Consider the following 25,741-nt stretch of genomic DNA (forward strand, 5'->3'; position numbering starts at 1 on the left):
CTGGCCACCAGCAGCCAGGGGCTGGAAGCAGGATGTGCTCCTTGTGGGCTCAGCGAGCTGGGACAGAAAGGCTTTACGTAGAACAGAGGTTTCTGGCCTCCACGGCTTGTAATGCCTCGCTCGGGCCCTGTGGCTGTTGACTCAGGAGGGAGGCACAAGGCCAGAACGAGCCGGGATGCTTTCACCACGCTGCTGGCAGCCTGGACATCTGCTCCGGCCAAACGTCTCCGCCATCTGCGCCCACGGATGCTCCCACTCGTGCTCACGTCAGGGAAACACCGAGCCCGACCCACAACCCCAGCGGTTTTCCACCCCGGTGCTGCCGTGTGCGAGCCCGGCCCTCCCAGCTGGCACCGGGCCTGAGCTAAAAGCCAGCTGGGGCTTCACTGCCACAAGAAAGGTCACCAAGAGACAGGCTTTATGCTAAACTTCTTTAACCATCGTCATTACAACCATGTAAAACACAGCATTGAATACTATGTACAGTCTGTTGGGATCGGAGTAAAAAGGAATGATTGACTTTTTTTTTCCCCCCCAAAAAAAAACTTCCTTACAAAAAAAAAGAAAAAAAAAAAAGCACAGACATAAAAATAGTTTTTCAGTAATAATTATAATACATTAGGAGGAGTCGGGGAGGAGGAAGCGTTCGACGCTGTAAACAAGACTAGCAATCCAAATGGAAGCCGATGGTCAGGGGCTGGCAAAGTGCACGCAGGAGACTCCCCCCCCCCGGCCTCCAGCGTGGAGGCTGCCGGGGAAGGACGGCCCCGGCCCGGCCCTGGGTGCTGCTGCTCAAAGTGCTCGGTCAGGGGACAAAACGCAGCCCCCGGGTTTTTTGGTGGCAGCCATCCCGGGGCTAGCAGGGCAGGGAGCTGGGAGCCCTTTCCTGAGTTTGCCGGCAGCCCCACTGGCTTTGCTACGGGCTCGGGGCTGCTTTGGGAGTCGGGGCAGGGGCGAGGCGTTGGCACCGCTGCTGCTGAGCAGGCTGGGGAAGAGCTGCCTCAGGCCAAGTGAGCCAGGCTGAGTTGAGCAGGAGATGTTGTGGGGACGGCCGCTGCTTGCCCCCTGCCCCAAAGGTCCCCAAACCCCGCTGGTGGCTGCCCCGTGGCTCAGGGATGGCTGGAGGACCCGCTGCGAGGCTCTGCTACAGCCGGGGGGCTCGGAGGGCAGGGAAAACCCCGGTGCTTGGTGGCTTGTGCAGTGCTACCGCGCAGTGCCAGCTCCCTAAAATCAACTTTTCAATGTGAATACTGCAAAAGGGCACAGATGTGCACCAGGGTGTGCACACCGCTGGGCGAGGGCTGTCAGAAACGAGGGGCTCAGGCCTTACCTGCACATAAGCTCACCTCAGCGCGCTCTGAGGACAGAAAGCGGCCTGGGGCAGCCCTCAGCTGCTTCTGCTTGCTTCCCTTGTGGCTGCAGAGGCCAGCAGGGTATGTCTCCTAGCAAAAGGCAATGGGTTCCTGTCCTGAAATACTGCCCAGGTATTGTAACACAGAGTAGGCTTCACTGCGGCACAGTTACTGCAGAGCATGCTCTAGCTTAAAACCAGTTCAAGCACCTTTACCCTAAAAGCGACCCGTGGTGCCTCAAAGCCCAAGCACGGAGCATTCGCACAGCACTTCTCTTCAAAGCGCCTCCCGGACGTCCCCTGAAGAGCTTACCCCTCCCAGCACCCCTGTGAGGCAGCTCCAGGCTCATCTCGGCCCCCAGAGCGAGGGCAGGGGGCTTTGGAGACTCAGCCGGGGAGCAGCTGCTCCTACCTGCTGGCGCAAACACACACAAACTGATAACCGCCCTCAGAGGAATTCAGGGGGTGTTTTCTGCTGGGCTTCCAGGCAGGCTTTGGCTCAGGCTATGGTCTCGAAGCAGCCGAAAGGATGAAAACCAGGCTGCGAGGGCTGCTGAGACTTGGAGGGAGCTCGTGCCCGGGTTCGCAGGCCAGCGGTCCCAGCTGCTGCCCAGAAGGTGGCATCTGCAGGAGGCCTTCAGGAAAGCAGCAAAAAACACAGCACGTTCGGACTCGAGTTCACTGCCTGCTGCCTTCCTCCAGCCTCCTTCTTGCCTGGAGAGGTGAGGCAGCTGCCGAGGGCTGCAAACACGAGTTTGGCCCCGTTCCTTTGTAGGGTGAGCACCCACAGCCCCCTGGGCAGGGAAGAGCTGCTGGGGAAGAGGAGCTGGAGGCAAGGATCAGCTTGGATCCTGAGTGCTCACGGGGAAGGGGAGGAGATGGCCAGCCCACCAGGACTTCTCCCTGCATGAAGAGCAAGTGGGGACTCTGGAGCATCATCTCCCCCTCTCCGTGCCCATGTTTTCCTTCCTCAGGCAGCAGTTTCTGGCTAGCCTAAACCAGCAGGGCTGACCCGAGGTTTCTGGGCAACGTGCTCGTCCGTCCTAACTTCTACACCATTTCCACCCTGAAGCTTCACCTGCTCGGAGCAGCAGCAGGCTCCAGCTCGGGCACTGTGCCGAGCCACCAGCGCACAGCTCCAGCAGCTCACCAGGTTGAGCGGGGCAGCAGCAGCCCCTGCTCCCCTTCAGCTGGTTTCAGGCAGCGAGCCTGCTCGCCGTCCTGGACCCGCGAGGGAAAGGCCATGCAGGCCTGGCTCACCCCTCCCCGCTGGCCTTGCCCCCTCAAAAACTTCAACCAGAACGGCCCCACCTGGCACCCGCTGCCGGGGGCGCTGCTCGGAGCCCCCCAGGCCCAGGGGCTCACCTGCCCCGGCTGCCAACGCCTCCCCTCCAGGAGAACATCGGCGGGGGGAGGCAGACAGGGACCCTCGCCAGGAGTGGCGGGGGAATTGCATAGACGGCCGGAGGGCTGCTGCCTCCCGCGGGTCTGGAAAAAAGAACTGAAGGTCTATTGCTACAGGAATAGAAACACAGTTGGCCAGACGGATGGGGCAGCTGGGAGGAAAGCCTCTCTTGCTGAGTATTTCGGACTCTGCTGCCTTGTGCCCACAGACCCACCGCTGGAGCTCAGGAGACAGGCAGAGAGCACCAAAGCACACGAGTTCACCTCCCTGCACATCCCGGGGCTCGGCAAGTTCCAACGAGCGACCCGAAATTAAAGCACTTCTGTCCATAGAGAAGAAACCACGGGTGCAAACCCAGACGGAGTTTGTTGGCGGCTCCTGGAGCTCCGGCTGCCCCGGGCTCTCGTACCGAAGCACGGCTCCACGGGCACTGCGGGACCGGTGCCGCTCCAGCCCCTCTCATCACCTCCCCACGTGCCCCACTAAAACGTCACCGATTTGGGCAGTTTTGCTGGGGGAGGAGAGGCTGAGCCGAAGCTGTTCTCGGAGAGGGATTTGGCAACCTGTGGGGATAATTTTGGTTTGGGGCTGAGGGGCGGCCGCGGCGCTTTCAGTGCATTGAATGGTTTTGGGGCGCCCTCCTGGGCAGCTGCTGCCCCCAGGACGGAGGCGGCAGGAGGCAGCAGGGAGGTGGCAGCCAGGGGCCGGCCGGCCTCGGGCAAGGGCATTGCCACCTGCTTTCTGTTCCACAAGTCTTGCTCCGTGGCGTGGGCCACGTGCAGGGGAGTGGTGGTTTTTACTACGGCGTAGGGGCTGTTCCCCTCGGCTCCCCGCTGGAAGGGGTGCCCCGGGGTCTCCGCCAAGAGGGGGGTGCTGCCGCCCGACTGCCTGTGCGGGGCTGGGCCCAGTCCTTCCGCTGCGCCCATGCCCTGCTGCAGGCTGGCGAGCTCGCCCGTGGAGGCAGACTTGGGTACCGGGCTCCTCGAGTCTGTCTGGGTCAGCAGTGCCGCTCCGCACGGCTGCTCGGCCTCGGGGAAGTCCAGGTCCTGAGCCGGCGGAGGAGGAGGGAAGGCAGCCAGTGCCTCCTCTTCCTCCCCATGCGGGGAAGACGCCTGCTCTACCTCTGGCGGGCCATGCACAGCAGGATTCGGCCGCCTTGGTGAGCTGTCTGCGTTGGAAAGCTGCTCGGCTGCCAAAGCCTCCCCGGCTGGCACAGTCCCGGACGAGATGCTGGGGTCATGCAAGTCCACGGAGCCGTGCGGGGAGGGAGCAGGGCCGGGCGACTTGCACTGGGGCAGAGGCTGTGGGCCTCCGTGCCGTGCCGGTGAGGCAGCTCTGCTCCTGCGGCCGGCGGCAAGCAGCACCGGGCTCTCCTCGTGTTCCCCCCGAGGTCTCCGGGGGTTGTCGTGTGAGGCAGGCTCTCCGCTCACCGCAGCGGCCTCCTGGCTGGCAGGGAAAGCCGGAACCTCGCTTCTTGGTGGAGGAGGCTGCTGCTGCTGCACGTCCTCGGGAGCCTTCACCTCGCCGTAGCACCGGGGGGGATGTAAGTGTCTGGCGGCCGCTTCGGTGGCGTCGCTGCCCAGCTGGTCGGGAGTCCTGGCAGCCCCGGCGGTGCCGCTGGGTGTCCCTCCTGGAGGCCCACTGTGGGGTGGAGGCTGCGTGGCCTCCCTGTCCGGAGGCCGCTCGCCCAGCAGCCCGTTCTGGCCATTGGCCGCCGCGTTGGCCTTCACAGCCACCGGGTTGAGGGAGAGCTCCAGGCCCAGGGGTTTGCGTGGGAACTCCTCGGGCTTCGCTGCGTGGGAGGGAGGGGAGACAGGGAGAAGAATAAATGACATAAAAGAGGGATTAAAATAAAATAGAAGTTGGAATCAAATATGTATCTTAACATTAAATGAGAAATATTAAAAATAAAGCAATAAACAAAAATGGAAAAGCAATAAAAAGCAAAAAATAAAACAGTAAAAATGAAAAAAATAAGCATTAAATTAATAGAGAGCCCCCCAGCAGTGTCCTGCTCACTGACAGCAGCACCAGGAGGAGCACACGGGGGAGGACCAGGGCTAGGGAGAAGGCAGCGGCCGGGCTGAGCTGCCGGCCACCCCTCTCCTGGAGGGTCGCAGCCCCTGGAGGCTGTGGGGAGACGGCAGCAAGGGGGCGGGGGGCTGGGGGCTCTGCCCACCTGGCGGGGGGAGGTCAAACTTCATCTTGCGCAGCTCGCTCATCGACACCTGCAGCTGCTCGATGACAGCATCATCCTCGTACTGCAGCGACGCGGCGATTTTCTCCTGCAGAAACTCCCGCAGGTCTTCCAGCGTCATCTTCAGCAAGCGCTCTGCGGAAGGGCACAAACCCCAGCCGGGTGAGAGCAGTGGCGCACCCCGGGGCTCTGTTTTGGGAAGCAGAGCAAGCCGCTGTGCTCTGGTTTGCCTAGGTCAGAAGTGAAACCCGTCGAGCCAGGGGTTGTGCTGCCCTTCCTGTGCTGGGGTCTGAAGGTGCTGGCCCCTCTCCTGCTGCTGCTCGGGGCTGCGTGTGCTGCCCCTCTCCTCTCACCCACCTTCCTGGCGGTGAGAACAGCACAACGCAGGGGCTGGCAGGTGATGGGGGAGGCCAGGACACAAGTTTGGGGCCGTTTCTAGAAGTTCTCACCAATGCCTCTAGGAGGAGGAAAAGCTCCACAAGACAGACCCCGACCCAAACAGCTGCCTCCACCCATGCCTGCAGGCAGCGCTGCCGACCCGACCCACGCTGTCTTTGCAAACCAAGCCGATGCTTTCAGATTTCTTTCGGGGCAGTATGTTCCTAATTCAATGGAAGGAAGGGCAGGGTGGCTGTCTGCAGAAGCAGACTATCTGCAGTCTGCCTGTCTGTCTGCAGGCCCACGAGTCCCCAGTTCACAGTATCGGCACCTCTCTGTCCCAGTTTTAGGATCTCACCTCTCAGGGCTGCAAAGCAAGGCCTGGGGGTAGGTGGGAGCACTTTCTGACTTTCTAGAGACGCTGGTCAGCTCACCTCAAAGTCCAAAAGGTATCGACAGAAATGTCACTACCTTGACATTACGTATGAAAACCAGGTTTTGGTCGTTTTAGAAGTGTATCACCCTTCTTTTGACAACTCGATTCCACAACAAATAAGCAATAGCCAAGCTCAGCGTGCCTGCTTGCTTCCAAAAGTGATTTTGACAGTTGGACAGCAAGCTCAGGACCACGCGTTATAATCTGCTTTCTTTTGGGTGCTCCACACCCACGCAGACTGCTGACAAAACAAGTTCAGGGTGAGCCACCCCCCAGCAGCCCTCGCCTCGGTTTTGCTGCCAAAACTAAAGCTTTCTGAAGGCGGCGACTGCGCAGGAAGACACTCCAGCTGGAGACAAAAAAACTGCCTTTGGATGGCAGCACTGGCTTGGGCTAACCTGAGCTGAGCACCAAACCCTGTCCCCAGCCTGGTGGCTACGTGGCAGCTCATCCCCAAGGGGCTCGCCTCCTCCCCACCGTGCCAGGCACTTACTTTTGTGCAGCTTGAGAATGGTGTAGGCCATGGCCGTCAGCACCCGCTCTCCTTCCAGGATGTAGATATCCCAGAGCCGCAGGGTGAGGGTGAAGGGCGTCTGTTCCAAACACAAACAAACCCAGCCCGTTAGCACCAAGGCAGCAGCACTCGGCTACAGGACTGCAACGCTGAGCTTAGCGGCATGGCTACGTCCCCTCGCACCAAACATGCACCCCGGGGAGGCATCTGGAACTCGTCTATAATGCAAAAATGTATTTTATCATCTAGGGTTTTGGTTTAAAGTTAAACTTCCTGGCTTGTGATGGTTGGACTTAGTGACCTGGAAGGTCTCTTCTAACCTTGGTGATTCCGTGATTTTAAGAAACTCGGGTGGCTGCATTTTGTACAGCTTTCAGCGACAAGAAAGGCAGCGCACATCCATGCCTGAGCTCAATCCCAGGAGGAAGAGACTGCCCTCTGTTTTACGGGAGACAGGGAAGCAGAAAATTGAGACTGTGGATGCACAAATACACTAAATATTGGCCAGCCTCCACCTCATGCTCACGTGTGCCAGCATAAGGCTGCCCCTAAAAATAAGGCAGTCTTGTCTTGGGCTTGCCAAATTAGCCTCAGACAAATCAGGGTAATTTTCTCATGCTTTCATATGTCTCCAGTGCACAGCCTGCTCATTTGTGTGCAACTGCTGCAGTGCAATTTGTTCGGGTTTGTGCCTCGAGCTCTTCTTCTCCATACACATGTCCAGAGCCAAAGTGAGGTTAATTGCCTCTGCACGGCCGCAGCAGCACCAGCGGGCAGGAGAAGCAGCTCCCAGCGGGCAGGAGAAGCAGCTCTCTGAGCCAGGAGGCTCCCAGCACTGCTGCAGGCCCAGCTCCCAGCTGCTATTTGCAGTGGGGCTGTCGGAATTTGCTTGTCATCCACCACGAATGACAGGTGGTTATTCTTAGCTTCTCCCTTGCTGAATTTCCTGCCTTATGGGAGCGTGCATAACATCCCACCTTATTTATTATTAAAACCATCTTAGAATTATGATACTTCCTCCCCATTCACTAGTAGAAAAACCAAGCGGGTTCAGCGTGTGAGCAGGTGGCAGAGAAGGACACAGCCCGCGGGGTCCTCACCCGGTCGATGAAACACTGCAGGAACCACTTGGTCGTGTAAATCCCCGTTGTCATCTGCTCCTTGTCCTAGGACGAGACAGCAAACAGAGACCCGTGTTTCAGCAGGCAGGCTGCGGGCAGCTCAAGCGGTTCGTGGGGCTTGCTGGGGGTGGGCTGGGTGATTTATTGATGCTGGGGTCTGGCTGCAGGTTCTGGCTGTGGCTTGTCAGGCTTCTTGCCTCCCAGACAAAGGCCCCTGCTTTAAATGGCAGCATTGAAGCCCCGCTCTGGTTCTTTATTCACTGAGTAAAGTCTGCAGCCAGGCTTCAGCCATGCCACAGCCGTGGGGAGGGATGTCTAAGAGAAGCTTTTCTGGCCTAATCCCCACCCCAGGGATTTACAAAAACCTCGCAGGAACCAAGCCCATGAGATTACCAGTTGTGTTTCCATAGCAATTCCCAGCCCAGCCTCTCAGAGCACCACAGAAACGAGGACCCCCAGGCATCCCACCCACAAATCCACACCTGCACGGCCAAGCCATTGCTCACTCCCCGCTGTCCCCACATAGTAACTCCACTTCCCCGGCAGCTACACCTTCTGCCAGGGCAGAGGCACTGGAGAGGGAGCTGTGCCTCTTGCCAAGTGCTAAAAAAAACCAAAATCAGCTGTAGACAGCTGTTTGTTAGGGGGAAATGCTTTCTAGGACTGCTACAGAGCACACAGGCAAATCACCAGCATGGACACCCCCGGCAAGAAAATAGCTGTCCCACCTTAGAGGGAGCACACTGCGCCAGGAAACCACCACTACTGGCACTGACTGACTACCGGAGTCCCTTAATGAAGGCATTTTTGTGCTTGCTGGCTAGGGTTTGAGTTACTCCCATCCTCCCCCCCCTACCCCCAGTGGCTATAATGAAGTGAAAACCTGTCCTGGCTCCGTGTCCCTGACATGGCCAGGGCTGGCTCGCTCGCAGCACTAAGCAGGAGCTGTTTCAGACGATGGCAATATAAACGGCTTTTCCTGGAGCCCTGCCACCGAGCCCCCTGGGAGCATAAGAAACCTTCAGCAGTCTGGCCACTGAATACCGAATGTCTAAAGCAAACGCAAAGGGGGAGGAGAGGGGGGAAAAAAGGGAGCAGGTGTTGCCAAGCAGTCACCCAGCCGTTGGACTGCAGTTGGCGCGTCCTGCAGACACCCCTCCAGCCACCAGATGGGCTCGTGCCAGCTGCTGGAGAAACACAGCTGGACACGGCGAGCCACGGAAACACGCAGCACATCTCACGCTGCTCCAGAATCGGGAGGGATTCTCCTGCCTTTCAAGCAGTAAAGCAGGGCAGGGAAGCGTTAAATGAAAGCACTCGGGGCCAATAACTGTTCAAGTAAAACTCCAGACATTCCAGCATTGCACTTTGGGCTTCGCAGCCGATCTAGTAAGGCGGTGTTGGCCTCACTGCTGAGCCACGGCTCCTCCTGCTGCAGTCTCTAAGCACTCCTGCCTGGCTCTGCTCAGGAAGCCTTCCAATTTTAGCAGTCCCTGCGCTAATGATAAACAGCAAGCAAACGACAGCCACTCCCCTGAGCAAGATTCCTGGGAAAAACAACTTAATAAACACTTGCCTCTGTGTGGCTGAAGCAGCCCTATAGTTAGAAATATGCTTAGTTGTGCGTGTATTTGGCAAAACATTACACTAATTGCTTTGGCATTAAAATGCAGCATTAGTATGGGAAGACTGATAACAAAGAGCTACCATGTGCTTCTTCAGTTTCGGGAACAGTTTGCTTAAAATCTGCTCGTGATGAGCTTGAAATCTCTGCAGCTTCGGGAACCCGGGAATGAAAAAACCTACAGGAGAAAAGACAAGAGAGGAAAAGATCAGAAGAGCTCTGGGAGCGAGCGGTCACAGGGGCAGCCTGGTTTTGCAGACATGCATTCCCTGCGTGTTCGTGCCAGTGTGGGTACAACACCAGCTTGCAATCTGGAAGGAGACGCACTTGACAAGCCCCCAGTGCACATGTTATCAAACCTCCAGCAGGCTATCCAGCCCTGAAATCCCAGGATCACAGATAAAGCAGTGCTTTAGTAAAGAGCATAAAAGCAAGGCCAGACCCAGAGCAGGCTCTGTCAGGGCTCCTTCACAGAAGCCATCCAGAGTTATCAAACTGTAAGGGCTAGCCCTCCACTTCTAAAATAATCCTCTGCACAGATGACTTCTAACCACAAGTAAGATCAAAGGAACTTTCATGTGGTTGAAGAAAAATAATACAGCCCATTTGGTGGAATTGCATCTTCATAAAAACATAAAGGCATGTAGCTCATGGCGTACAAAAACCAGCATTATGTGGTGCTCTTGGATGTGCTTCTATTAGGCTTTTTAAAAACTTGTAAGCTTAAGTTAATGGATTGCCAAGGGCAAGGCACTTTGGAGGGAAGATATCGCCTCTGCAACAGCGTTAATTACTGAGTATTAGAGGCTGGTGCTGATAAACCACGTTCTTTGATGAACCTGTCTGCCTGGAGTGGAGTTCAGCTCTGTACTCTGTTCACGACGGCACGTAATTAAGCTTTACCTGCTTTAAAACGAGTACCTAAGGAGAAGCAAGGCTCTCCTGACCAAATTAAACAGCGGCCTCCAGCCTCCTCTCAGCAAGCCTCCAAAGGGAGAGTTGCTGCCTGCATCCCTCTCATCCTTACCATGCATTGCGTGCTTCTGGTTGGTCAGCAGCTGTGCCAGCGCCCAAAATGCGTCCTCTTCATTCAAGTACATCAGCAGGATGGCTGCGATCTGACTCATCCCTTGGCAGTAGCTCACCTCCTGCAAGAGCCAAGGGGGCATACATGCTTGCACGCCACTTGCGGTTCTCTGCGCAACCCCGTCAGACCCCGGTGATTCTGTTGCTGGCAAAAAGGTGCACACGAGGACCCAGGGGATGGGGCAGCACAGATCCTGGTCCCCTCTGGACCCGTGCTGCTGATGCTGCTATGCCAGGACGGCTGGGAGCAGCTCAGGTTGCCTGTGCCTCCCAGTCCTATTTCAAGGTCTGTCCCGTTTCCAGGTCTTTACTGTTTATTCTCAAGTTTACAGTTCCCATATGTCTGCAGAGTCTGCCATATGGTCTACAGCGTCCCACCTGCAAGGCTTTAAAATCTCCAGGCGCCTCCACACGATGGTTAAAACCAGCACGCAAAGCACTTCTCCCTCTTTCTCCCAGTCTAAGTCAAGAGCCAAGCTCTGACCCGGGCCTTTGAAAAGCCTTTTGGGTTTGCGTCATCTGCTGAACAGCACCTTCCAAATGTTTATGCAAGATTTTAACGATGCCAAAGAGCCAAAGCTGGGGGGTAGGTTAGCAGGCGACTGCTTCTGCAGTGGACTGGACCCAGCTCACCCCACTGCCACCAGCCTCACCGGAGCCTAGTGGTGATGAAAAGAAATGGGCTTGAGCAGCCACAAGCCAACCCCTTAGTGGTGCCCACAGCTATTTCTGGGAATATGGGAGGGGATGCCCAACAGCACGTGGCTCCAATGCTACCTGGGACTCCTTCAGCCATGGAAGTACTGAAGTAGTTAAAAATTAAATCAATCCGGTAAGCTTTTATCCAGTCATCAGCACAAGGGAAGGCAGGGGCTTTGTTCCTTTGACTGCCACCCTGAGTCACCTGTGCCTCCTGGGGTAGCTGTGACCCCCTGTGGATGGAGGCAGTGCAATCAGCAGCTAATTTAGGGCTGTTCTGCCTATTGCTAAAAGTGGCTTGTTTGCTGTAACAAACCAGCATTTTCAACAAGGATGCTACTCAGCACATGACAAGTCAGGAACATGATGGGCAGACGAGCCCTCTGCCAGGAGGACAGTTTGTGAAAAGCCAAAGAGCAATTCCTTGTTTTGTGCTGGCACTTGCTCAAACCAAATCTGTGAGGCATCGCTTTACCGGGTGAAAAAACAAACAAGGGAATGAAACAGCTGGGTGAAGAAACCTGGGCTCATTCTGCCTGTGAGCCTTGCAGCAGTCTGTACAAACCAGCAGTAGGACTCCAGCTGGGCTTGCCACTGCCTGACATATACACACCTGCCAGATATGTACATATACACGGATCAGGACAGTGCTTTGCACTTTAACTGGACTAACTTACTACTTACGGTGTTATAAACAGAGTACGCCGACAAGACGTGGAACAGAGCCTGTTGCCTGGGGAGAAAGAAGAAGGACACTAAAATGAACTGCCCACACAAACAGTGCTCAACACACCCGTTCATCGGGTTTGGAGCATCAGTGGTGGCTTTTTAGTCATCTGGAAGCCACTGAGGCAGCAAGTGTTTTACAGCTGAACTCAATGCCTGCAGCCCAAGCCTCACCTCGTGCCCATGGTTTTTGGGCAGAAGTGGTTCTGCTCTCCTGTGAGCTGCTCCCAGCCCCAGGGCTGGAGGCCATCCCGGCCAGATCTCAACCCAGCCCCACTGCAGCCAACTTACCAATCCCCATAGAGGTGTCTGAAGCCTCAAAAGCGGTACTCACTTCACTCCGTAGCGGTCCCGAAACATGATATGGTTTCGGAAGGTGCGGTTAACGTCCAGGTCTATCTGCTTGATTTCCGAGGACAAGCTCTTCGCTTGTTCTTTCATTTGCTGGAAGGGAGAGGGGCAGAGGAGAAGAAGGAGTCATACCTCGTGTAAGCTCACCACCTCCCGCTGGGCAGGAGGAGAAACAGCTCCCCACAGCAGAAGCGGCAGCCCGTGAGGTGCAGGGGGGCCGCAGCGCGGTCTGGACAGCGAGCGGTGATCTGCAGGCTGGGGGTGAAGGGATGGGGAGCAGCAACCACAACAGGCCGCAAGCCCGCCTCCTTACTGAGGCAGAGCAGAGGCAGCTGAGCACGACGTGTGTCTGCACAACGGGACGAGGGCCAGCACATCTCACCCATCCCAAGGGACCCCCGAGGCATGGGGCTGGCACACCCAGCCCGCCCACCGCCGCGGCCTGTGGTGATCGCACCGCAGTCACCACCCCGCTGCCACAGCAGCTGGGCCTACACCAGCCCTCGCTCGTCTTCAGACACACACGAGGAGTTTTCAGAGCTGAAAACCCTTACAATTAAATTTCACTGGGAAATTAGATTTACTGGGATTACTGGTGCCCAGCCTCGCACTCTCTCTCGGGGCTAGAGCGAAGCACCAAGAGCTGTCGATGCTGAAGGACGGGTGCACACCTGTAGCCAGCACATGGACACACGCGTGCCCACAGCACCGAGTCCCTGAGCTCTTCAGGGGCTTGGTCACAATCAAGTCCAAAGTGTTAAGGCTTTGGTTTGTCTGGGAAGTGATCCCTACTTCCCCTGCAGAAGAGAATCCCGTTGGGTTTAAGGAGTTTGTCCTGAATCCCAGAAAGGCAGTTCTGGGGTACTGCCTTGCGCTGGAGCAATTGCAAGGCACTGGCAGAGTGCAGAAGAGGAGCTGAACTCAAAACTGAGGATCCCCACATTCCCCCCATGCCAGCTTATCATTTAAAGCAGTGCCACCTGGAGAAAGGACTGAAGCCCAATTAAAAAAAATAAAATAAAGAAATTTGTACCAAAGCTAGGCCCACCCGAACCATCCGTACACTCAGGAGTCCCAAAATTGGACAGATGGAACTTCAGGAAAAATTTCTTTGGCGTGAGGGTAGTCAAAACACTGCAACAGGCTTCCTGGCAAGGCAGTTGATGCCCCGTGCCTGTCAGTGTCAAAGAAGCATTTGGATAACAGCCTCATCGTTACGCTTTAACTTTTGGCTAGCCCTGATGTGGTCAGGCTTTATGATCTCTGAAGGTCCCTTCCAGCTGAGCTACTCTGCTCTGCAGTGCTCCACGGGTAAAGCCACCACAGGGTCCCCTCACAGCCTGCGTTTTGCCCCAAGCAGGCAGGCAAGGACCATTTTGGTACTGCTAAGCAAGCCTTTAGGTACTGCTTGCGATCACACCCTCCTTCTTCAACATCCCCAGGGTTAGCTGCATGAAAACATTACATTTTGTGACTGCTTTCAGGCAGCCTGAGATCCCCCAGTACGGTAGGGGCAGCAGAGGTGAGCAGCAAGCCCAGGGTCAGATCCCCTCCTCACTGGGGACTGAAGGTAACAGAGCTGCAGGGACGCTTCATCACCTGCTCAGAAGCTCCTTTGGATGCATCCCAGCCTGCCACAAGGGGCCTGCAGGTTGCTGCTCACCTCCTGAGGTGGCCACACCAGCGCTGGGGGCACCACAGCTCGTTAGCAGCTGGAGGCTGGGCAAAGGAAATATAAGTCCGACCTTGAAAGCAACTGTGTATAGAGGGATTCTTTTGAATTACTGCCTGGACAAGACAAGGCAGGGTAAGAAACATGACAAGAGAATGACGATCTGATAAATGCTATCATTTCCTTGCTTTAAATCCTGGGCTCTCTGCATCCCCCCTTGGCAGGGTGCGCACCCTGCGCCACCTGAGTTCAGAGTTCCCTGCTGAAGACCCTCATTTTCCCCACTAAAAGAGCACAGAAATCTCTCAAAGCCTGAAAAGAAAATAGAAAAAGAAAACACACCACCTGTATTTTGACATTCTCTTCTTTGAGCCTCCCCAGACTTGGCTTGAAAAAGCAGCACACCTGCCTGGGAAAGCAAGCGTGTGCCGAGCCGCATGTGCGTGTGAGCAGAGCTTCTTGGGCACGGCTGCCAAACGCAAAACCCAGCTACACTGAGAGGACCCCGATGAAGAGACTGAGAGCAAGGCACCCACAGCTCCGAGGGCAGCTCCTGGGCCAGCTGCTTCCTAAAACATTGCACTGAGGGGATCCTTCCCAGAGCCACCTGCAGCCAGCAGGACCCTGTTCTCCCCCAGCAATGGGTCTGCCCCAAGGGGCAGCAGTTACTTCGAGGCCATTGGGATTTTTTTGTGCCCCAGCTTATCCCCAGGGAGATACGGCAGCCTTGGGGCCAGCCCCTACAGGACAAGGGGCTGAGACTGACTCTTGGTTCCTTCTGAAAGCAAAATCTCTCTTCCAGGAGGTGCCCCTGACCCTCTTCTGGAGTAAATTAATGGAGAGCTAATTGCTGGCGGCAGGTGGCACCAAAGAGGAGGAGGATTAAGAAGAGCTTTTGGGGGGCTGAGTCTAGCAAAGTCTATTAACCCTGAAGCTCCTGCTTATGGCAGACCCCCCTCTGGAGCACAGATAAACACTCCTCATGACTTTCATTTGTTTGCTTTGCTTCCCTGCCTGCACGGCACAGCTTCCTGGGAGGGAACGTGACAAGAACCTGCACGCTGGGAGAGCTTCGTTATCCCTGCTTGGTGCAGCGATCCCAGCCCCTGCTCCCAGAGCCCCCTCACGTGGCTCCATCCCAGCAGCACATGGCTATGAACATCCCCGCTTGACTAGCTACGCCAAATTAGCATCGCCCTGCTTATTAAGGAGCCGTTTCAGAAATGCCCACAACCTGCTAGACGCAGCACATAACCTCCCACCTCCAAAAAGCAGGACAGCCTGCTCCTCGCCCCGCACGCGGCTCTGTCACACTCGGGTCTCTGTCACAAGAAACTCTGCAGCTCGGCTGCCCGGCTGGTGGTGCTGGAGGTGGTGCAGATGCGAGCAGCCAGCCAGCAGGGTGCTGCGCGGGCTGGTAGGGGTGTGTGGAGCTGTGCTCGGGGTGTGCACGGCCCCCCAGGGAGCCTGCTTGGCCTCTGAGCTACGCTCACGCAAGCTACGTCGTGAAACAGGCGAGGAAAAGAAGCTAGGCAGCGTAAAGCAGCCTAGACATCTGGAGTGAAAAATAATAAAAAACAAAAATACAGCAAGCCCCATTACTTGAATTGCTGTTCAACACACGCCACAGAAATCGTTTGATACCAAGAAATCCATAGAAAAGTCTGCAGCATGAAGAGCTCTGGGAGGAAGCAGTGCAAGTAGGACTTTGCTCCTATCTGCAGAGGAAACAATGGAAATTGATTTTTAATAGAAACTTTCCAGATAGCACTCCTGTGATGACGTCTGAAGATAAAAGGCGACACACACCAGCTGCTTCAACCCAGGCTGTTTCAGTTCTTCCTATGCACTTCCAGCTGCACAGCTAAGTCATAAACTGTTCAAAAATCCCCCACGGGCTTTAAGATCTGCTCTCGCTCCGCTGTAATTGGCTTTCTCGACTACTGCCCCTTCGCAGGCTGGTTCAAGGCTTCTGACCTTGCTGAAAGCTTCACAACGCCCCAAGCGAAGTTTTAAAGCGCACCGAGGGGTCCGGGGCACCCACATCTGGCACCCACCTGCTTCAAGGTGCTCGTGGCCACTCCACGTCCCTCCTTTTAGCTCGGGGAGCCACCACGAGCAGCACCTTCGCTTTCTGTCCCCTCTCATTCCCTGAAGATGCAGTAACATCTCCAGCAGCTTCACCAGCCACTTCCAGCAGAAGAGGTGGAAGCAGCACGCTGAGGAAAGCAGCTGGCCAACAGACCCCTGCCTGACGTACGCGAGGATAAAGAGCTTATCCCCCTTTTGTTCTCAGCCCTCACTGATTTGAAGCCTTTCCTTTCCAGAGGTCTCAGCGGTCGCTGCAGGGACTCAGCCCCGCCACCACCGCACACCACCTTGCTGCCTGCGAGTGAGGACGTGGGGGCTGGGTTCCCCCACCCCAAAAAGCGTCCCACTGGGAATCCTCGCGTCCCTCCCACCCATCACAGATGGAGACGGAGATACCCATGTCCACCCTGAATCCCAACCTGCTCCCGTTGCCCGTGCTGGAGCCGTACCTCGTATTTTCCTTCGTTCTCCTTCTTCATCTTCTCGACATCCAGCAGGAGTGACCAGACCTGGCCTCGCACCTGGAGCGGGATGCCCTTGTACACTCGCCGACACATCTGCCAGGAGGAAAACACGTGTGTGAGCGTGCTGCAGCCTCCTGGCACGGCCAGGCTGAGCAGCTTGGCTCTGCAAGCCTTCGGTCTGAGCTGGCACGGCTCTCACCCTGAGTGAGGTAACGTGTGTGCTATCTCTGGAGCAAGCATGGGGATCAGGGATGAGCATCTGAGTGTCCCCCTCCTGCCTCCGTGTGTGCCTTTCATGCATTTCACAGATGCCTCTTCCCTTTTTCTTCTCGGGAAGGCCCCCTCTCTCTCTGAATAGACCATTAAATTTCAATGGGAAACAGAAAAAAAGAGCTTTTGTTCCATCCCTGACTTCTCCCATTAAAAGAACACTTTAAAAACAAAAAGCGCCTTACATCTGAACATTTTCCACGCTTTCATTCATCCCACCCTCAAAATGCCCTGCAGCTGCACTGCAAAGCCAACTGCAGCATCCCTCCCGGCTCCTGGGGCCGTGGGGGTGCTGCAGGATGCGCTGCGTGTGCCCAGGCTCCAGCCACAGGGGCTCACGTTAGGATAGGATCATTTCCTTGGGGCTGGGGGACCCCATAGGACCAGGCGTGCTCACGCAGGCAGGGCACAACAGGTCCACATCCCACCAAGTGATCAGTTTGTGCCGCCTGGTGTAAACCTATCCAACCTCCTCCAAAATCCCTCTGCTTTTTCCAGGAGGCTGGTGCAAGAGAAGGGCTGGGACTCGAGGGAAAGCATGGAGGCGGGCAACGTCCGCAGCAGGTTTTCTGGTCGTGGTCCTGCAGCTCTGCCTTCCCCTCCATCTGCTGCTGCCACCTTTCCTTCCTGGTGCATCTCGCACAACCAGCTGCTTCTCTTCTCACCTGAATTTTTAGCACAGGCCTGGGCACAAGGTTAAAGACTCGCAGCTCTGCTCTGTCGCTGCCTGCAGTGTGGCACGATGCTCACTGAGTTAGGGGCTGGGCAAAGCTCTTGGCCCAAAGAGCTAGTGTGGGATGAGGCAGGAGGCCTCATTTATTTTATTTATTCATATTTATTTCCGAAGCGTTAGGAGAGATCAGCTGACAGTTGCCAAGGTAGAGTGAGATGCTCAGCTCGTGGGAAGAAAATTATTTTGTTTTGCATTCTCCGAAGTGGTATTGTTGTACTGTAATGAGCACAGCCCGCGCTGGCGTGTAGCAAATGTCTCTAATGATTTTCTCTGCATGAGGGTGCAGCAGGAACAAGGGAGTTACCAAACATGCTGCCATCGAACCAAGCCGAAATGCCTCTCTGTCATTTATCCGAGGGCTTGCCTCCTCCCTCAGCCTCCAAAAGTGCAAGTGATAAAACCTCAGTGCCGTGAGTCACGCTGAGCAAAAATGAGCAATTTTCCTCCTTCGGGAGACTGGAAGGAAAACAGGGAAGTTCTCAGTAAAAGAGGCAACGGTGCGGGGAAGGAAGCGCAGGTGATGGGAACCCCACTCCATGGGAAAAATGAAGAACCCTCAAGGTCACCACCTCTTGGCTCTAATAAGCTGCTCAGTGCTTGCAGCTGGGGAAGGAGGGCCAGGACCGTGACCCATGCAGACAAACCCCAGCTCAGGAGGAGGAGCAAACACCTTGGTGCTTTCCAGCTGGAGATGCTGGTGGCTGAAGCGATGGCTCAAGGTGTGCACGTACATTTACCACAACAGCCGCCTCTGGGAAAGAGGAAAGTGCTGCTGCCTTTGCTTACGTCAGCATAACGAGGGAGGAAGCCAGGAGTCCTTGTGAGGAAACCCGACAGAGAAGTCCTCCCTTAGGAAGTGCCTGGGCTTCCCCTTGCTGCCAGGGCAGATGGAGCTGCTGGGGAAAGGAAGGTGAGAGCCTGAACCCCCCAAACAGCTCAAAATACATAATGCAGCAGGGCAATATTCTTTTTTTTTTTTTTAGCAAGTCCTCAGGTGAACCCCAGAGGTGGAGCCTTCCATCACCCCGCTGGACACGCAGCAAGGACGATGCAGCTGTGATGGCCACAGCACAGAGGCTTGCTCACTAGCACAAGCCCTTTCCTTCCCTGGGCTATTCTTGCTGGCAGCACTGCAGCGGGGACAAAACCTGACTGGGACAGCCCCTGCCGTGCCAAACGTCACCAGGCTGTCCCCAGCAGGAGCAGACCGCTCCCTTCTGGGGGTCTGTGCCCGTCCCTACAGAGCCCCGATTCATCCCAAGCAGCCCAGTGACCTTTAGTAGAGATGAGGCCACGCCTGCGTGCAGAGAGAGGCTTTGTCTAAAAACCTGACATCTCTGGCCAAAGCCATCCCTCTCCCAAGGTCCTGCTCCCCGCAGCCTGCGCACGGTGCAGACAGAGGTCACGGCCTCCCCTCAGCTCTCAGTCCTGCGGGACCGATGCTTCTGGCTGAAATCCTGTTACTCCAGAGCTACAAGGAGCGAGTTATCCTGCTGTCGGAGCACACTCAGCACGGTCTTTTTTCCCCTAAACTGTGCTGCCTTAACTGTGCATGCTTATGTAGCACTATCAGGGCATTTCCTAGCATCCTAAACCCAGTCATATGGGTTAAGAGCAGGGGAGGGGACACATCACCTGGTGCTGCACCCTGAGTTAGACGATTTAATACTTTGTCACAGGTCTGGCACACATCAGCTCTGCAGGGCCACGTGCTTTTTGCATGCACTTGGGCATTTTCTCATCCTTTCCCTTGTGGCAGCCAGGAGACAGCACGTAGAGCCAGGGAAAGGCAGCGTGACATCAGCCCGACATCCGTGCTAGGAACAGCCCCGGTGTCACTGTTTGTGCTGACACTGAATCCCACTGCTATACAGCGTGGCTGGAACAGCTCCGCAGACAGCTCTGACAGGGTGAGAAGCACCAGGAGCCCCAGGGCATCGCTTTAATTACAGCAATCCGAGTTGTTGCTCCAAACAGGTTATACCAGGAGTGATGTTAGCTGTAGCCGTGCCAGGCTGGGCCAGGCCATACAGCAGGGCTTCTCCTGCCTCGTTCCCTAGCATCTGCAGCAGCCACGGCAGGCAGCCAGTGGCCAGCAGCACACGGGGCCATGCTGACATGCTGCTCAGGGAGCAAAACCCAGGCGTGCAGCCTTCCCCAGCCTGCAGCCACTGCTGAACCAATGCCCCCAGGCTGGGGGACGCGGGACATGCCTGGGGAGGGCACTGCCTTCATGGTAGGGTGTCAGAGATGGGGGGAGGACAGGTCCACCACGGCCCTTCTCCTGGAGAAAGCCTGCAGGTCCTCTTGGGGCAGCTTTTGGTCCACCCAAGAGCAGTTCAGCAGCTCACACCCCTCCCAGCTGCACAGCACATGTTTCACAACAGGCAAGCCGAGGCAAGGACCTGAGCCCCACGCCAAGTGCTGAGAGATGCTGCAGAACACACCCGCCTGCACGAGGAGCCCAGAGCCCCTCTGCACAGGCTCTATCAAAAGGAAGATCAAATATAAGGCTCCTGGCATCAGCAAGAGGTTTTTTCCCTAAGACAACATCCGAGCCTTTATTAAAATAGCAGGCAGACGGCGTCTTGTGACACTTGGGCTTCTGTCACAGCAGTGAAGTGCTGAAAACAAACGTGAAGACGAACAGCCACGCAGCTGACAGGCTGACTGCTCAGGGAAGGAACAAGCCCATCCTGCTGCTCACTGCAAAAAGCAGATGAAGAGCTCATCGTGCCTCCTTAGCTAGGAAAAAATGCAAAGTGTTTGACCGGCATCGCTGTGCTCCCAGCAGCAGGTTCCCCTTTCTCTGCTGTCCTTCCCTGTCCATTTATGAGCTGCAGGCAGCCGTCAGCTCGTGGCAACACGCATCTCCAAGCGGCCTCTCTGCTCCCACAGTGCTGTAGCACCTCTCCTTCAAAAATAAGGATGCAAACAGCGTAGCGGTCCATACAAAGGACAGACAGGGATGGAAAAGCATCCAGGTGAAGGATGCAACCTGATTTTTTTTTGAAAGCACTTCTTGTTGGAGGGTCTTGCTCCCTGCCACCTGGCACTGAGCACGGGGCTGTGCAGCAGCTTGAGACACTTGCTGGTTGCTACCAGCAGCAGCACAGGGTGGCCTGCGAGCAGTGCCACCGGGCTGCCAGGACCAACAGCACCGAGTCAAAGCTCCTTTATGCTCCCTCCATCCGCTGAGGGGGCTGACGCCGACTGCCAGGGCAGCCAGGCTCGAGTCCTCCAGGGGACAATGCCTCTTCTGTGTCCAGGAGTCATGAACCATTTAGAGGCTGGTATTAATAATAACGTCATTTATTCCATGACAAGAGCTCTGCGGTTTTCTGACACAAAGACCCACAAGAGGCCTGCTGGTAGATGGCTGTCAGGCACCTCGCGAGCTGAACACCAAAAGCCAAGAAGCAGCTGGGTGGTGAAAATCCTGCTCGGCTCCTGGGGCCTCACGGGGGACCCCCATCCCTTGGGACACCCCAAAGGGTGCCATGCAGGCAGCATTTAGGAAACCATTTTTAATAACACTCATCTGAACAAGACCTCCCCTCTACTGGTAAACCAGCCAGCTCAAGGAAAGATTGGAAATTTTCAAGACTAATGGGTAGAACTAGGCAATATTTTCCAGTGATCTCTGGTTCCTCTCTCAACGTTTTGAGAGCCTGTTTCAAAGGCTGCACCATCACATCCCGCCTCGCACATGCTCTTCTTTTCCACCTCACCTTGTCACTGTTTCTGTATTTGCCCCATTTCTTCAGCATCTTCAGCCACTTGTCCACGCGTTCGATTTCCTGTTGTTTTTGCTGGTGTAAGGGGGAAGAAGACAAGACAAATGTAAGAAAAAGTCCCAGAACATGCTTCCCGAAAGAATAAAACTTCATTCTCTTTAGTTTGAAATTTCTCACAGCTGAACTTTGCATTCAGCTACACGTAAACACCTTTTGCTGGGGCCAGGAATAATCCAGAGGTGTTTGCAGGAGCTGGCAATTTCAACCCACGGTCATTAAAAATGCAGTGTGTAAACAAGGAGAGGCACAGGCTTGGCAGACAGAAAGCATTTCCAAGAGGAGCAGCCCTCGACAACAAAATCCTTCTGGGTTCAGCGAGCCTTGGACCATTCTGCATCACCTCTGCCAGAAGGCACGTGGACATGACATGCTTTAGTCCCAGCTAGCAGAATCCCAACAGAGAAGCCAAACATCCATAAACCAGACCCCAAACCGGTCCCTCGGAGGCAAGGTATTTTATTAGATGAACCGAAGCAAAGAGCTGTTACTGGCCACAAAAGCCCGCTCACAACCCAAGCTCCCACCGACATCTCCGCTTTCCAGGTGAGCTTTAACCTCCTGCAGCTGTGGCACGGTGCCCAGGGAGGCTCGGCTCTGTCTCAGAATAAAATGGCTTTCTTTCTGCAAGCAGCCCCATGTCCCTGCAGGAGGATGTGCTGCCAGCTCGGGGCACAGGAGGATGGAGCAGGGTTACCTACAACCTCCGTGGTCTTCCCCTGTGCCATTCAGTGCCATACTGCAGCCCAATCGAGGGAAGCTTTTCCCAGGAGGAAAAAATGTGCAAAATGTGCTTTAAAGTGTGAGATTTCACTGCAGTGTGCAGGAAAAGAGGCGCCTGACACTACAAATAAAAGCTCCAACAAGCGGTCCCGGAGCTGCAGCGTGCAGAGTCCCCCCCCTCTGCTTGTTGCACTCTCACTTGCACATTCATTTCCCTAAAAGCAGGCTGACAAGGATCTGAGAACCGCATCAGCAAAGCCGACAGCTCTCACCTTCTCCTCCAAGGCGGTGCGGGTCGGCAGCTCCTGCTCGCTGGAAAAGCAAGGGGTGACAAGGTTAGCCTGGGGGTGAGCAGGGAAAAGAGCACGGCGTGCTGCGGGTCCCTCTGCAGGGAGCCACGCGGCTCCAGGGCTTGGTGCCTGCCCTACAGCTGCCCCTCTGGGCCACAGCCTGCCCAAGGCACCAGCCAAAACTCCGTGGGAGCTGCTGGGGGGATATCAAGCACGGATACTGCTGGAAACCCTGTGCACACTTGAGCATCCATTAAAAAAAGCAGGGGAATTTTGAACAGCAAGTGCTTTGAATCCCCCCCTGCTGCAGCCAGAACAGCCACTGTTCTTACTTTTGTTGTATATCTGAAAGAAAAGTCGCTCTTTAAACGTTCTCCCCAGCCAAGCGGTGTGCATTTAATCCCTTTGTGCCCTGCTTAGAGCAAGGATTTCCTCAGGGAAGGAAGAATGATCAGATATCTCGTCTCTTCTCTTCCTACACAGCCCTGCAGCAGCAGGGGCGAACGCAGGATGATCTCCTTCAAACGAATGCCACAGGCCTCCAAGGAGGTGTGTGAGCAGCAGCCTGCAGCTCCTGACACCAGGTGATGGGAAACCACTCTTCCCCAAAGAAAAGGGGGAAGGAAAAGGACATCCTGACCCCCACTCCCCTTTAAAAAAAATAATAAAAAAATACCTTTCCTACTGAGTGGTTATCTCAAAACCTTATGTTTTGTTTTGCTCATGAAGGTCCCCATGAGCATTTTGAGGCAGTTTTGGAGGGCTCTGAACGTTGCTTTGCAGCAGACTCAAAGCAGCGTGTTTCCCCCCCCTGGGTGGCTGAGGGAGGAGATGCCCCCAGCCTCTCCTCCAGCATCTGGGGCTGCTGGAGCCAAGGCACAGAGCAGCCCGGAGCCAGGGCACCGCGCAGGATCACGCGCTGGGAGGGCAGGAGAGGAGCGCAGGACTTACTGCAGGAACCCAAAGCGGTCGGTGACTTTGTAGAGTGTGAAGTCGGCATCTTCCCACGGGTCAATCTCGGCTCCCTCCTGCCTGCCCTGGGAGCAGAAGGGATGCCCGTGAGCCAACCCCAGTAACAGGAATACCCTGGTGCCCACACCCCGCTCCCCCCAGCCCCAACACGAGCACAGAGCAACAGGCCCGGAGACTAAAACCTGCTCTAAGGAGGGAAACACAACGCAAACGTGAGAAAAATCTGCACCACTCAGCTTCACGGGGGTGTACCTCAGTGCTGATGGGCACGGGGCAGCCTGGTTTTAGGGGGCACCAAAGAACTGGAAGCCCAGCACCCTTCAAACTATGGCCTGAGCCAGAGGATGGGATCCACGAGGAAGTCTGGGGACAATGTGAGAGGGGATGTGCGGGCAGGGAGACACGGGTTATGGTGGAGATGCTTTGGAGCACCCCTGCTTGACCACCTGATTAAATAGGGGAAAAGCACGAGCTTGGTACCTTCTCATACTTGGCAACGATCTCCGCTTTTTCCTGGGTTATTAAAGTGTCTATGTCTTTCTTCATGTCAGAAGCTGTAAGGCAGAGGGAAAAAGAAAGAGAGCAGATAAGTAAATGTGTACACAGCATGGGAAATATTTTAGGCAAGTGCTAATAGGAAAAAGCTTTGCTGACAACTTCAGCTTCCAGCCCTATCCCAAAGCTAAAATTAGGCTGAGATTGAAAAGCCTCCGTACAAAGCATGCGTGGAGCTCGCATGCACCCAGCACGCCTGCCAGCTCCTCGCTCCGCACGGGGAGCAACTGAATTTGAGCAAGTGGGAGCTTTGCCTGCAAAGCCGGCTGGAGGATGAGACGCTGTGCCTTTGTTCCAGGTGCACACATGCCTGTAGGAAAGACACCAAGCTTTTAAAATGTTTAAAATGGAGATGTGGGAGCCAGCCGTGCTTATCGCAGAGCCCCCGTGCCATGCAGTCGCACGCCAGCTGGGATGAGAGCAAAACACCCAGCTCTTGCCCTCAGCCCTGGGTGTGAAGCCACCAGAGCAGTAGGGGCATCTGAAGGCTGACTCAACATCAAAGGCAGCGCTAAAAGGAGAAATGTTTGCCTGTGCTGGTTGATGTGTGCACACGATAAACCGGCCTCTGGGCCATCAGCACCCACACACATCCCTACAAGAAGGGCAACGGGGCAGCGAGGTGACCACAGAGCCCCCACCTGCTTTGTGATCGACGTGGGGCTCAGTCAAACACATCTCCTTGTACAGGCCCACGGGAGCATCCTCCTGCTGACCAAAGCTGAGCCTGGAGGAGAACGCGAGAGTAGCTCCACCACGTCCTCCTCCTCTTGGGAGAGCTCAGGAGCTGCCCCCCTGCACGCAGCGCCGTGAACGGCCCAGCCAAGACGGCCACGTCACCTCCCCGAGCAGGCAAGGTGCCAGAGCGCTGCAAGCAACGCCACCCACACCTTCGGGCTCCAGGAGCCACCCTGTCCCCGGGCAGGGAGGAGGCAGCGGGGACACCCCCAGCCCACGGGGGACACCCCCAGCCCACGGAGCACATTCCCAACCACTTTGTAACCAGGCAAACTCCAGCCAGCCCCGGAGCTTTCCATCTGCTGGTAGCTTCCCCGTGCTCCCCTTCCCGCAGCGCTCAGTTCTTATTCCTTATTATTATTTTTTTCAAGTGCTCCCCACGCTTCTGCCGTGAGGTGTGAACCCTGCTCGCAGCGGGGGGACAAGCACCGGGCAGTCACGTCGCGTTACCGCCTGCGTGGCCACGTCTGCACAGGTCCCAGATGGGAAGTTTGGGTTTTAAGAGGAAGGAGGGAACTCAGCTGTAACGGGGTTTTACAAATGGCTCAGAGTTTGGGCATTTCTGAACGCTTATGAGGACAAAACCTCTTCAAATAGTTTATTAGAAAGTCAGGCTGCTTCTGCTTGCTCCGAGGAGACTTTGCCTGCTGTAAAAAGATTTGGCAGGGCTGAGGAAAAAACTGTTAAGAGCCACCACAACCTTAAACTATTTCCCCCGCTGCCACACAATGAATCATCCAGTGATTTACCCAGAACATCTGAAAGCCGAACGGCTTTAATAACACAGTCCAGAGATCTCTCGTAGGGCTTGAAGCACGGAGCTTCATGTGGGACCCGTTATGGGAAAACAGCACATAGTGAATCCTAACCAGCTGCAGGGTCGGAAGAAAAGCCCTACCCACCTTGTTTTCACTGAGCAGATCAGTTAAAAATGTCCTTTTCTATTTGCCCACATTAATTTGAGGACACCCAGGGACCAATGGACAGCACTGAGGCCGATGAGCAACGTTTGAATTGGCCACTCGATGTCAGAACCGCTACGGGTAAGAGGGAAGGCAAGTAGGAAAGATTGCTGCTTCCTGAAATGAAGACAGACCAGCTCACCTCTACAACCCTAAAGCAAATCCCACTTGTTCACTCTCAGCTGTCACTGCAAATGAGCAGGAACCCTGGAGCTGCCCTGACCTCCCCCGAGGAAGCACCTCAGTCCGCTCTGGGGGTAGGACTGAGCTGGCTGAGGCTCCTCAAAGAGCAAACTTTCAATTCGCAGCAGGAAGGGAATTTCCCCGTTATTGACTCCCCAACCAGAACAGAGCAAGGACAAATTCATTAAACTGCACATTGTTCTACTCTTCGGAGCCACGGACCTTACTTAAATTGCTCCCCTGGCTTTTGCTTAATGCGTGTTAGTTGTGGCTTCGTTTTTTCACGACGCAAGGTCTGAGTGGCAGCCTCACTGTGTCCTCTGTCATATCTTCATCTTCTCCTTCCTGTGGCTTTCTTCTGAGAAGTTTAAATCAGAGGCAAATTTGCTTTCCTGACCCCTCCTTA

At 55.5% G+C, this 25,741-nt stretch overlaps 1 protein-coding gene across 10 annotated transcripts in view; it reads right to left on the reverse strand.

The window, feature by feature from the left end:
• Positions 1-417: 417 nt before the first annotated feature.
• Positions 418-25,741, reverse strand: part of LOC101804808 (uncharacterized) — a 75,492-nt gene continuing 50,168 nt past the window's right edge. For all 10 annotated transcript variants that reach the window (XM_038179640.2, XM_038179635.2, XM_072038493.1 and 7 more), the window contains 13 exons: positions 23,378-23,451; positions 22,877-22,962; positions 21,908-21,947; positions 20,850-20,930; positions 16,101-16,208; positions 11,872-11,981; positions 11,496-11,544; positions 10,054-10,174; positions 9,110-9,204; positions 7,382-7,447; positions 6,261-6,360; positions 4,936-5,088; positions 418-4,548 (listed from right to left, as the gene is read on the reverse strand). In XM_038179640.2, coding sequence (XP_038035568.2) covers positions 3,239-4,548; positions 4,936-5,088; positions 6,261-6,360; positions 7,382-7,447; positions 9,110-9,204; positions 10,054-10,174; positions 11,496-11,544; positions 11,872-11,981; positions 16,101-16,208; positions 20,850-20,930; positions 21,908-21,947; positions 22,877-22,962; positions 23,378-23,443 — 2,385 coding nt within the window. In that variant the 5' untranslated portion in view covers positions 23,444-23,451 and the 3' untranslated portion in view covers positions 418-3,238. The remainder of the gene's footprint in view (positions 4,549-4,935; positions 5,089-6,260; positions 6,361-7,381; positions 7,448-9,109; positions 9,205-10,053; positions 10,175-11,495; positions 11,545-11,871; positions 11,982-16,100; positions 16,209-20,849; positions 20,931-21,907; positions 21,948-22,876; positions 22,963-23,377; positions 23,452-25,741) is intronic.

The sequence above is a fragment of the Anas platyrhynchos genome, chromosome 5 (genome assembly GCF_047663525.1).
Source record: "Anas platyrhynchos isolate ZD024472 breed Pekin duck chromosome 5, IASCAAS_PekinDuck_T2T, whole genome shotgun sequence".
Taxonomy (NCBI): Eukaryota; Metazoa; Chordata; class Aves; order Anseriformes; family Anatidae; genus Anas; species Anas platyrhynchos.